General features: G+C 41.4%; 1 protein-coding gene across 1 annotated transcript in view; it reads left to right on the forward strand.

Annotated features, from left to right (window-relative positions):
- The window catches only part of CFDP1 (craniofacial development protein 1), a 122326-nt gene that overhangs the window by 11688 nt on the left and 96912 nt on the right, over positions 1-13726 (forward strand). Inside the window, exons 2-4 of the mRNA XM_003791319.3 lie at positions 6386-6503; positions 8399-8618; positions 10096-10223. Coding sequence (XP_003791367.1) covers positions 6386-6503; positions 8399-8618; positions 10096-10223 — 466 coding nt within the window. The remainder of the gene's footprint in view (positions 1-6385; positions 6504-8398; positions 8619-10095; positions 10224-13726) is intronic.

Consider the following 13726-nt stretch of genomic DNA (forward strand, 5'->3'; position numbering starts at 1 on the left):
CCCCTTCCATGATGACACTGATCTGAGCACACTCCCCCTTCCATGTTGACACTGATCTGACCACACTCCCCTTCCCATGATGACACTGATCTGCTGAAGAGTTAAAGCCACATGTCCTGGATTTGTCTGGTGGTTCCCTCATGGTGTTTTAGTGGTTGCTTTGTTCCTCGGGTTCTCAGTAAATTGGAAGTTAGAGCTGAATGTGTAAGGGATTCACATGAAATATTTTTGGGTAGAGTACATTATAGATGGCTTGTTTTTTGTATTGCATAACATGATTTCCATGGTTGTCACTCTTGACCAAGGTGATGACGGTCTGATCCCTCTGTTAAAGAATTAGTTTTTCCTTTGGAACTGGAAAGCATTCCATGTGGCAGTATACTGAATGATTAAAACTTAAATTGCTTCTTAGCTATTATTAGTTTTTTTTGTTATGGGATCTTTCTGTGTTGCCCAGGGTGGATTTGAACTTCTGAGCTCAAGTGATCCTCTGGCCTCAACCTGCCAAGCAGTTGGCACTACAGGCACCATTGTGCCCCACTCAAGTCGCATTTTAATGGTTCTTCATAACCCTTGCCTAAATTACTGCTGTCTTAAGAGTTTGAGAAATGATGTTTTCCTAATTCTGTGGCTCTTCTGTATTTATCAGTTGATGTTCTTCTATAAATTATAGCTTTTTCTCCTGAGCTAAGACAGAATAAATGTTTCATTCTTTTGCCTTAATTCCAATTTTCAAAACAGGGAGTATTTTTCTTTTTTACAGATAGAGTCTCACTTTGTCACCCTCGGTAGAGTGTTGTGGCGTCACAGTTCACAGCAACCTCCCCCTCTTGGGCTTAGGCAATTCTCTTGCCTCAGCCTCCGGAGTAGCTAGGACTACAGGCACCCACCACCACAACTGGTATTTTGTTGTTGTTGTTGCAGTTTGGCTGGGGCCGGGTTCGAACCCTCCACCCTCAGTATATGGGGCCAGCGCCCTTTTATTTTATTTTATTTTATTTTGAGACATATTCTCACTATGTTGCCCTCGGTAGAGTTCTGTGGAGTCACAGCTCACAGCAACCTCAAACTGTTAGCCTTAAGTGATTCTCTTGTCTTAGCCTCCCAAGGAGCTGGGACTATAGTTGCCCGCCACAATGCCCGACTATTTTTGTTATTGTTGTTGTTGTTATTGCCATTGTTGTTTAGCTGGCCTGGGCTAGGTTCGAATCCACCCGTCTTGGTGTATGTGCCTGGCGCCATAACCACTGTGCTACACACCGAGCCTCACAAAGTAATTTTAATAGCATCCTAAAATGGTACGAAATGGTTTTTCCTTGTTTTTTTTTTATATCATAAAGAGCTCACAGATTTTTTTTGGTTTGGTGTGTTTTAGTTTCCTAACAGTTATTCCTTTCAATGTGCAAGTCCACTAGATGCTCTTTCAAACCAAATCCTGCATCACAACTTTTAAACTTGTTCTATTATTGTTAAGTAACTTCCTGGCTGTGGACACAGCAAGATGTATTGGTTTCACCTTGTGCTTTCCTCCCTTCAGATTGGGATGAGCTGGGTTTTGTTCAGGGCCCCCTTGATACCTCATATCAAAGAACGCAAGCTAAACTTAGATCTGCTCATTGCTCCGAGAGCAACATTGTTTCTGTGCCATTTCAGTGGATAAAACTAGAACATATTTGTATTCCGAGTGTTATAAGGGGTTCATATGATATTTTAAATTCAGTATTAACATGTTTCCACTTAAATTTCTTTGATTTTATAATTGCATGTCACTTGCTCTGAAAAATCTAGATTTGTATCATGATTAACTTTAATTGCTTTTCGCCAATAATATAAAGGAAGTGGTTTCAAAACAGCAATATCGATGTCACTACATGATGTAGAATGTAGAACTTTTTGTCTTTAGAATGCATCTTGATAAAGACATAAGTCAAAATATTATGTTTTTAAAGTCTGTGGAATAAATCCTTTCCTTCTGGTATGCAGTTCCATTTGTTTATTCCGACTTCTTAATCTAAGAGATGTTCTAAGTTCTGTGGGAAAACACAGCTGTAACCCTTCCTTCACCCTCGCTGCCTTTGCCCTGCTTTATCCAGCCCTTACAGGCGGCTGTTTTCATTAGGTTCTTGTTTGTCCTTCCAGTGTTGCTTTTTCCCACCTAGGAACAAACATGTATAAACATATACTTCATTTTGCCTTTTTCTTAGTCAAAAGTTGGCGTATTCCATATACTGCCTTTGTCCTCCTTTTTTCTCTTTAACTTAACACTGTATCCTGGATTTAAATAAATAAAAATCCTTCACGTTCCACTGTAGTGTATGTGGTATTCCATCATTTAGATTAGGCGTCCTCAAATTACAGCCCATAGGCCACATGCGGCCCACCTGGGACATTTATCTGGCCCGCCGGGTGTTTTTGCTGCCACTGCCTGTCCTGCTTAGCAGCCGTCTCCTCCCAGGGTCCGCAGTCTGGCCCTCCAGTGGTCTGAGGGACAGTGAACTGGCCCCCTGTTTAAAAAGTTTGAGGACCCCTGATTAGATGCACCATGTATGATCTTTTCAGTCACTTACTGCTGGACACCTTGAGCTGTTTGTAATTTTTGTTATTACAGTCAACACTGAGTGAATAACCATTATACAGTGATGGCATGCTTCTATATTATTTTGTGCCTAGTTTTCTTATATTTGTAAAAATATGATATATATATAGAGAGATATATATAGTATGTATATATATAGTATGTATAGAGATACGTATATAGTTTAAAGAATGCTATTCTGCTCGGTGCCTGTAGCACAGTGGTTATGGCACCAGCCCCATGCACTGAGGCTACCAGGTTGAAACCCAGCCTGGGCCAACTAAACAACAGTGACAACTGCAACAAAAAAAATAGCCGAGTGTTGTGGCTGGTGCCTGTAGTCCCAGCTATTCAGGAGGCTGAGGCAAGAGAATTGCTTAAGCCCAATAGCCTGAGGTTGCTGTGAGCTGTGACGCCATGGCGCACTACTGAGGGTGACATAATGAGACTCTATCTCAAAAAAAAAATAAAATAGGCTCGGTGCCTATAGCTCAACCGGCTAAGGCACCAGCCACGTACACCTAAGGTGGCGGGTTCGAATCCCCAGCCCGGACCCGCCAAACAACAATGACGGCTGCAACCAAAAAAAATAGCCGGGCGTTGTGGCGGGTGCCTGTGGTCCCAGCTACTTGGGAGGCAGAGGCAGAAGACTCGCTTGAGCCCAGGAATTGGAGGTTGCTGTGAGCATGATGCCACGGCACTCTACCCAGGGGGACAGCTTGAGGCTCTGTCTCAAAAAAAAAAAAATAAAATAAAATAAAACAGAGAATGCTATTTAAATGAATACTCATGTAGCCACTACTCAGTTTAAGAACTACAATATTAGTACCTTAGACGCTCCCATGTACCCGGCTTTTCTTTATAGATTTATCACATGTAAATATGGTTTTGAAAATGTGAGTAGTAAACAAAATGTAGCTGTGTAAGCAAAGGGCAATACCATCGGGAGTCTTAGGATTTAGCTTTAATTTTCTTGTTGCTCGCTTGATGCTCCTGATATCCTTAGAGCACCTACAGCCCCAACTACACTTGTCATCCCCGAGTCCAGTGGGGCTCCTCCAGGCAAGGCCTTCAGACTGTTGCTCAGGGGGTGGGGATTAATGCTGTGGTAGAGCTGGTCATGGTGGCTTAGAGTTGTGGAGGACTAAAGGGTTCTAACTGCTTCTTTTATAGCTTTTCCTGCTTTGGGGGCTTACCCTCAACCCTGGTTCCAGAAGCAGCTGGTACTGTTGGTCCCTATGCCTTTTGAGGCTTCTGCATTGTATATAGGTAGTCTCTGTGTTACAAACATCCAACTTACATACAACTTACTAATGGAGGCTGTTAGAGGTAATAGGTATACCAGCCTGTTCCAACTTGCGTAAGAATTCAGCTTTAAAACCTGCAGAACCTCTCTCGTTTGTAACCCAGGGACTGCCTTTATCAGCTCGAGCTTTTACTCTCTCCAGGTCTACAAGCAGTTTACTGCCTGCGCTCCAGGTTCCAGAAGCGTGTTGCTGTTTTCTCCAGCATTGTGGGTGTCCATCTTTGAAAAGTTCCTTTGCAGTGGGGATTTTACTTGGGCTTACAGGAGGAAGTGAAATTACATTTCTGTGTAGATGCTGCTATCCTAACCCTGAACTCAGGCCTGTCCTCATGAGGCACTTTACTTGGCCCTTGGTATTTGGGGGACCAAACTGGTTTCCATTTTAGAACCTTTATATTTTCTCTGCCCACAGCCTCAAATGCTTTTCCTTTCCTTTTTTTTTTTCTTATAATTGTCTCTGTTTCACTAAAGAGTCCTCAAATGCATAATCTTCAAATTTTCAGTTTTCATGAGTTTTTTTTTGTTTTGTTTTCTGAAATTATAAAAAATTGTCTTATTTTTATTTCACGAATGACATAATTTCTCTTATCTCTTTGAGGATATTAATGCCAAAGGTTTTTTTTTTAAATATTTTTAGTTTTTTTCCCCTGTTACCTTTACTGATTCTGTTTCTTGTATATTCTTTTCTGTTTAAGTCTTTTCTTTGATATCAGAGGCTTTCCTCAAGTGTCTGGTGATCATTGGCTCATTATGAGTGAAGTATTTAAAGGTTGATTGGACGTGCAGGAATAGCAAATCATTACTGTTTCTGTTGGACGTGCAGGAATAGCAAATCATTACTGTCCATCAACAGTAGAAAGGATAAATAAATTGTTGCATGGTCTACAATTAAATACTATTTAGGAATAAGAATGAATAAAGTGTAGTTACATGCAACAGTTTGGGTGACTCTCTCCAACACAGTGTCCAGTGAAAGAAGCCAGACCCAGCAGAGTACATACCGTAGGCTTCTGTTTGTTTAAAGGTCAGAAACACACATAACTCATCTGTCACATCAGAAGCCAACATAGTGTTTCCCTTTGGGGTGGCACAGTGTCTGAAGGGAACATAAAGGGCTTTTTGGGGCGCTGGTCATGTGCTGTTTCTCAGTCTGGGTCCTGATTATGCAAGCATGTTCACTGTATGTTATTTCATTGAACTGTCCATTAAATATGTGTGCTTTTTGGTGTGTGTACTTCAATGAAAATTTACATGAAGTTAAGGAGAAAAAAGATAGTCAAATCTCCATGTGGCTGGCTCCGCGCCTATAGCTCAGCCGGCTAAGGTGCCAGCCACGTACACCTAAGGTGGCGGGGTCGTATCCCCAGCCCGGACCCGCCAAACAATGACGGCTGCAACCAAAAAATAGCCAGGCGTTGTGGCGGGCGCCTGTGGTCCCAGCTACTTGGGAGGCGGAGGCAGGAGACTCGCTTTAGCCCAGGAGTTGGAGGTTGCTGTGAGCTGTAATGCCACGGCACTCTACCCAGGGGGACATCTTGAGGCTCTGTCTCAAAAACAAACCAACAAAAATCTCCATGTGGCCAAGGTTGGTTTATTGACTAGTGCCCAGAGTGTAAGAAGAGTGGGCATCTAGGCAACACTGTTTTGTTGGGGTCCCCTGGAAGTCCATGTCTGAAGATGAAACACAGACATGTTTGTTCGTTCGTTCCTTCTTTCTTTCTTTCTTTATTTTGAGACAGAGCCTCAAGCTGTCACCCTGGGTAGACTGCCGTGGCATCAAGCTCACAGTAACCTCCAACTCATGGGCTCAAGTGATTCTCCTGCCTCCGCCTCTCAAGTAGCTGGGAATACAGGCGCCCGCCACAACGCCTGGCTATTTTTTGTTGCAGTCATCATTGTTGTTTGGCGGGCCCGGGCTGGATTCAAACCACCAGCTCAGGTGTATATAGCTGGCACCTTAGCTGCTTGAGCCACAGGCATTGAGCCCATGTTTGTTTTTTATGCCGTGTTTGACTGGAAGGCTTTAGATTTCTTTCTTAATCTCTTTTATTGACAATATAAGGTATCTTGATTAGTTTTAAAAGATACCAGGATGAGGTGGAACATGTTTTTTTTTTTTTCCTTAGGGAAGTACATTAGAAGAATTGGAATTTCCATTCATTCATTCAGCAAATGCTTACAAATAAAGACAGTCAGGATTACGCCCTTGGGGCAGGTAGACATAGCCGAAATTGCAAACATTAAATATAAGTAGGATGAGTTACGGAGGGGAAGGATGGACTGCTACTGAAGCCTAGATGATGGACCTTAGTCTAGTCTTCAGGGGCAAGGAAGCTTCCCTGAGGAAGTGATGTTTAGTTGGGTGAAGAATAGGGGAAAGTATTAGACTTTTTTCTTGATGAAAATGTCTCATCTTGATGTGAAAGTCTTTATTCTTAATGAAAATGTCTCATCTTGATGTGAAACCCTTACTCCTGTCTGACACTCTTGTTATGTGATTTCAGGTGGAGAGTATAGTGAAGATGATGTAAATGAATTAGTGAAGGAAGATGAAGTGGATGGTGAAGAGCAGACACAGGAGACCAGAGGGAAAAAGAGAAAGGCTCAGAGCCTTCCGGCCAGGTGATGCTGCCCTCAAGGCCCTTAGAAGTCAGGGGCTGCTGTCACAACCATTCTGATGGTGAAGATTAGTCTGGTGATCAATTTCTTATTGCCAGGGTTTCTAAGCCCTTTTCTTTGTGAGGGTTCAACTATTTGCTGATATTTTAAGATTAAATTCTTGGTCTCTGGCAAGCATTAAAAATTTTTGATCTTTAATTGAAGAAAATTATAGTAGGTGATATACATACATAGGTAAAACAAAAAATTCAGTTACTAGAAAAATATGCCCTGTTCCTAGCCCTGTTTGCTTTTGCCTCTGAAGAACTATGTTACCAGAGCTACTCTGTGGGTATACAAGCATATATGTGTATGTTCCCTGTTTTTAAAAAATAATTACAAATAGCCAGGTGTGGTGTATGTGCCTATGGTCCCAGCGACTCAAAAGACTGAGGCAGGAGGATCACTGGAGCCCAGGAGTTCAAGGTCACCCTGGGCAACATAATGAGACCTTGTGTTTAAAAAAAAAAAAAATTACAATTACAAATAGTAGCATATACTCCTATCATTTCTGAGTTTCATTGTTTCCCATCTTGGATTTAGTACATTTAGAAGTTCCACCTTTTCAATGACTGCATTGTATTATATTATATGAATAGGCCTTACTGTATTTAAGCATTCTTATATTGAAGGATGTATGGATTGTACCTAGTCTTTAGCATAGCAAATAAGACTGCAGTGAATATTCTTTGTATGTGTCTATTTGCACGTATGAGTACACTTGTATGCATGTAAGTGAAATTTGTAGAAGCAGAATTGCTTGATGTGAGGTTATTTGCAGTTAGGTTTTTGAAAAATAGATACTAGCAAATTACTTTCCATAGCTCTATTTTGGAATTATACTCCCACCAAAAATTGTGAAAATTCTGACAGGTTTTAACTCAGATAAAGGCTTTCGTAGAAATTGCTTACCACTTTTGTTTTCTTAGACTTTGAAGCAAAAAGCAGATTACAGTTCATGAAAAGGAAAAAGAGAATTTGAGATATTAGATGATTCATCTGAAGTCAAAATAAGTCTAAGAAGCAATTACTGTTACAAGTTTTGGGCTGGCTTCTTATGTCCTTGAGTTTTTCTGTATTCTGGCCTTCATTTCCTCAGAAAATGGGAAGAAACTTTTATATCTTCTTCCCTGAAAACTCTTGGAAGAAATAGTGCAAATGAATTGGAGGCTTTTCTCAGTAGAACTTGTTCTCCCAATGGAGTGGTTTTAAAAACTCAGAAGTATCTGGTGTGTATCAAGTACTTTTAGAATATTTTTTCTGAACAGATGAATTCTGTTAGGTGATTTTAGGTGGTTTCTTGGTGAAAATAGCTAGTCCTGAGTTCAGAAGGAGAACACTATTTTTGAGTCTTAGTGACTGGGGATGCTAACAGAGCTCAATTCTTTTTTTTCTTCTCTAAAATTTCAATTGACCTCTCCTACACCCTCCCCCCTCAGTATATACATTAAATCAGTAGTCCCAGATTTAAAAAACTTTTTTTTTGAGACAGAGCCTCAAGCTGTCCCCCTAGGTACAGTGCTGTGGCATCAAAGCTCATAGCAACCTCCAACTCCTGAGCTCAAGCGAGTCTCCTGCCTCAGCCTCCCAAGTAGCTGGGACCACAGGCGCCCACCACAGCGTCCGGCTATTTTTTGGTTGCAGCCGTCGTTGTTTGGCGGGCCTGGGCTGGATTCGAACCTGCCACCTTAGGTGTATGTGGCTGGTGCCTTAGCCACTTGAGCCACAGGTGCCGAGCTTCCAGATTTAAAATTCTTTTCAGATTTGCACAATTCTGTTTGGGTTGAAAAAGGGGTCATTGAAATCATTTTGCATTGTCTGACTTGTCTCTCCTTTTCCTTGTGACTGTTGATGAATAGGAAGAGAAAACAAGGTGGCCTCTCATTAAAAGAACAGGAAGAGGAGGACGCCAGTGCAGAATCGGAAGGGAGTAGCAGTGAGGAGGAAGATGACGCTGCAGAGCAGGACAGAGGCCTTGGATCAGAGAATGCAAAAAAAAAGAAGGAGGATGAACTCTGGGCCAGCTTCCTCAACGACGTGGGACCAAAATCAAAGGTGCCACCAACTACACAAGCTAAGGTAAGATGAGAGTTTGCGATGAATGCCTCTAGAAATACTCTAAATTCCTCAGTTGGACTTTTTTTCTTAAATTATAAATTAAGATTCAGAGCTTACAATAGAAATCAGAACTAGATGCTTTCTTTTTTTTGAGACATAGTCTCATTTGTTGCCCTTGGTAGAGTTGCCCTGTGGCATCAACCACAACCTCAGACTCATGGGCTCAAGTGATTCTCTTTTCTCAGCCTCCCAGGTAGCTGGGACTATAGGTACCCGCCACAATGCCCAGTTATTTTTAGAGATGGTGGTCTTATTCTTGCTCATGCTGGCTTCGAACCTGTGAACTCAGGCAATCCACCTGCCTCTGCCTCCTAGAGACATGAGCCACTGTGTCTGGCCTTAGATGTCTTTTTTTTGTTGGTTTTTTTTTTGTTTTTTTTTTTGAGACAGAGCCTCAAGCTGTCCCCCTGGGTAGAGTGCTGTAGCATCACAGCTCACAGCAACCTCCAACCCCTGGGCTCAAGCGAGTCTCCTGCCTCCGCCTCCCAAGTAGCTGGGACTGCACGCGCCCGCCACAACGCCTGGCTATTTTTTTTGCTTGCAGCTGTCATTGTTGTTTGGCGGCCTGGGCTGGATTCGAACCCACCACCTTAGGTGTATGTGGCTGGCGCCTTAGCCACTTGAGCCACAGGCGCCGAGCCAGATGTCTTTTTTTTTAAGTTTCAGATTGATGTGAGGGTGCAGATGTTTAGGTTACATTGTTTTCATTTGTAAGGTAAAGTTCAGGTTGTACTTGAACCCTTCACACAGGGGGGATGCTGAACACCCTCATATTGGGCACATTAGGTAAGGGGATGCCTTTTGATAGAAACTCAACTAAGTGAAAAGCAAAGGATTCCCTCTAGTAGGAAAATAGGCCTTTCTAACCAAATAAATCTCCAATAGGTTTTTAACTGGTTAGAGAGGAAGTACAATAGAACCTCTGTAATTTGATTACCCAGAAGACTATAACAAACTGGGTAGCATAAGGAGATGGTCACCATCAGGAACTAGGCCTACTGCACGGATACATACATGTGCTGCATGTCCAGTCTTTGAAATTAGGTCAACTGAAGGAGGTGGTCAACTGAGGAGGTTCTGTTGTATTTTTTTTTTTAAGACAGAGCCTCAAGCTGTCCCCCTGGGCAGAGTGCCGTGGCACCACAGCTCACAGCAACCTCCAACTCCTGGGCTCAAGTGAGTCTCCTGCCTCAGCCTCCCAAGTAGCTGGGACCACAGGCGCCCGCCACAACGCCTGGCTATTTTTTTTGCTTGCAGCTGTCATTGTTGTTTGGCGGCCTGGGCTGGATTCGAACCCACCACCTTAGGTGTATGTGGCTGGCGCCTTAGCCGCTTGAGCCCCAGGGGCCGAACAACCATAAACAGCATGTTTAGATGGTTCCTTTAGGTTTCATCATTTGGTGAAACTGATGATACTTCTTGTTTTTGTTTTTCATAGAAAGGAGAGGACTCTGAAGAGACAAGTTCAAGTAAATTGTTGGATAAAGCAGAAGAGCTAGAGAAACCTAAAGAAGCAGAAAAAGTGAAAATCACCAAAGTATTTGATTTTGCTGGTGAGGAAGTGAGGTAAGGAGACCTTCACAAATTAATGCTCTTAAAAATGAGCATCTTTATAAATAGTGTTAGCCATCTATCTTCATTCCAACCTATTCAGAAATTTTGGGAGAGAGATTTGAACTCAAAACTATGGCTCTATAAGTCATCAGAGAACATGAGAAAGGCCCCTTCACATACAGTAATGTAGTTTTTGAGTTTTATGAAATGGTAGCTAGACAGAAGCAAGGACATGTAGGAGTTAAGTATTTGGTTCCACTTGCTCTTTGCCATGTTTTGTGACTTTGCATAAGTCATTTCTCCCCTTTTGGGGGGCAGGGGTTGAGGTGAGACAGGGTCCTTCTCTGTTGCTGGGGCTAGAGTGCAGTGGTATTATCATAGCTCATTGTAACCTCCAACTCCTGCTCAAGCAACCCCCCGGCTTAGCCTTCTGAGTAGCTGGTTTTTTTTCTTTCTTTCTTTTTGAGACTGAGTCTCACTTTGTCACCCTCAGTAGAGTGCCATGGTGTCCTACCTCGCAGCAGCCTCAAACTCTTCGGCTGAAGTGATTCTTTGGCCTCAGCCTCCTGAGTAGCTGGGACTACAGGCATCTACCATGATGTCCAGCTATCTTTAGAGGCGGGGTCTCACTTTTGCTCAGTCTAGTCTGAAACTCCTGAGCTCTGACATTCACCTACCTCACCTCCCAGAGTACTAGGATTACAGGCATGAGCCACTGTGCCTGGCCTGTTTTCTGTTTTTTTTTTTTTTGTAGAAACCAAGGTTTTGGTCTTGCTTAGGCTGTTCTCAAACTCCTGGCCTCCAAGTAATCCCCCCCACTTCCAGAAGTGCTAGGATTACAGGCATGAGCCACTACAGCCAGCCCATTTCTCCCTTTATTACTTTCCTTGACTATGAAATATGAGTCAAAACATCTCTGCATAGAACTCACTGAAGTTTTGGCACTGCGTAATCCAAAACCAAACTCTGTACAGGTTGAGTATCCCTATCCTCAAACTCTAAAAGTCCACAATGCTTGAAAATTTGAAACTTTTTGAGCATTGACATGATGCTAAAAGAAAATGCTCATTGGAGGCCCAGCATAGTGTCTTATGTCTGAATCCTAGCACTGTGGGAGGCCGAGGTGGGGGGGATCCCTTGAGCTCAGGAGTTCCAGACCAGCCTGAGTAAGAGGGAGACCCCATCTTTATTAAAAATACAATAATATGCCAGGCATTGTGGTGGCTCCTATAGTCCCAGCTACTTGGGAGGTTGAGTCAGGACGATCCCTTGAACCCAGGAGTTTAAAGTTGCTGTGAGCTAGGCTGATGCCACAGTGCTCTAGTCTGGGCAAGAGAGTGAGATTGTCTCAAAAAAAAAAAAAAAAAAAAGTAAGAAAAAAAGCTCATTGAAGCATTTCAGATATCAGATTTTGAGATGAGGGATGCTCAACCATTAAGTATAATGTAAATATTCCCAAATCTGAAACACTTCTAGTCCCAAGAATTTCAGGTAAGATATAGATACCCAATTATATATGAAGGGTCATAGAGTAAGACCAGTGTGATCTTGGTTGGTCTTCATTTTTTTGGAATCATTTCCATTATGTGGTTAACTACTGCTGCTGCATTGAGAAAAGGTGTGTTTTCTTTATGGAAACATCCACTGAGGCTTGTTTTGTCATCAGTAAATTAGGAAATAATACTGATTTTACTTTCTTAATTTAGTTAGTAATTTTAAACTCTGGGCTGAGTATCACTTAGATTTTGGATTTTTTTTTTTTATTTTGGACTATTTGTAATATTGCTGATTGAGCAACCCAAATATGGAATTCAAAAAGTTCAGTGATCATTCCTTTGAGTATTATGTCGGTGGTGCTCAAAAAATTTAGGATTTTGGAGCATTTTTGGTTTTCAGATTTGAGATGCTCAACCTATGTAAATTTTAAAAATTAAAATGACTATAAAAATAAGTTAAGGCCAGGTATAGTGGCTAATGTCTGCATTTCCAGCACTTCAACAGGCCAAGGCAAGGGAATTGTCTGAGGTTAGGAGTTAGACACCAGCTTGAGCAACAGGGTGAGATTCTGTCTTTATTTAGGAAACTGAGATCAGAGGATTGCTTGAGCCCAGGATTTTGATGCTTCATTGAGCTATGATCATATACTGCTCTCTAGCTTAGCTTGTAAAAATAAATGCTTATTTATATTTTTGGATTTTAGTTGTCACAATAACTCTTGAGTATCAGGAATATCTTTGAGTATCTCACACATTGTAATATGTTGTACTATGACTTACTATACACAAAATCATAGCACATGACTCACCTTGCAGATTTGACAGTAACGGAACTGGTCTATACTCTGTCAAATGCATTGAGTCCACTGATGATGTCTTGAATGTTGTGACCACGTCGCATTGACAGCCAAGTTTCTAAGTATAATTTCTGTACCCATCTCACCTTGGACCTGCACTTTGAGTAACCCTATATGGAAATGATGGCTTTCAACATTTTCCCCTCTTATCCGAGTAATGTTCTTAATAGCTATATTTCTTGTTCAATCCAAGATTAAATACCACATTTTCTTTTTTTTTGCATTTGTCTTTTTAACCTCCTTAAACATAAAACTATTTTCAAGCCTTTTTTATATTTCATAGCACTGGGTTTGGGGGGGAGGGGTTTGAGTCCAGGCTATTTGTCTTACATAAAGTTCCTCAGTTTGGATTGTTACAGTATTAGCTTCATTGTTTCATTATTCAGGTTAATCTTGTTACCAGTGGTTTTCAACCTTCCTAAGGCTGAGACTCTTTAATACACTTCCTCATGTTGTGGTGACCCTCAATCATAAAATTATTTTCATTGCTACTTCATAACTGTAATTTTGCTACTGTTATGAATCGTAATGTAAATATCTGATATTAGGCGACCCCTAAAGGAGGTCACGACCCACAGGTTGAGAACTACTGCATTAGACAGAAATACTACATTGAAGATGCTTTCCATCCATTGAGGAACCAAGTATTGGTGATTATAATTTAGACCACTGAAAGCAGTATCTTCCAGAATTCTCCATTGTAAGGCATCCTTTTCTTTGGCAATTAGTTATTTGTGGATCCATTAAATAATTATTGATGTGGATTAGTGTAATGTATTTTGTCCCAGAAACCATACTGGAAGCTATTGAGTTGTCCAGTAGGGGGTAGCAGAACACTGACAGTAAACCTTCAATGGTTTGAAAATCCTATAAAAATAAGATGTAGAGTATATTACTGTACCATTAGGAATATAGGTTTAAAACTTTTTAGAAGTTTTTCTCGGCTTAAATTGCTTTCCATGTGACATGTAGCATATCTAAAGATTTATTTGTAACTAACTTTACCAGGGGCCTATATAAAGAGTATGAAAATCTGGTTAGTTGCTGTTGCTATGAGAAATTACATTTCTTTTTTTTTTTTTTTTTTTTTTTTGAGACAGAGCCTCAAGCTGTCCCCCTGGGTAGAGTGCCGTGGCATCATGCTCACAGCAACCTCCAACTC

This window comes from Otolemur garnettii, unplaced genomic scaffold, assembly GCF_000181295.1.
Source record: "Otolemur garnettii isolate 467f Iridium unplaced genomic scaffold, OtoGar3 scaffold00047, whole genome shotgun sequence".
Lineage (NCBI taxonomy): Eukaryota > Metazoa > Chordata > Mammalia > Primates > Galagidae > Otolemur > Otolemur garnettii.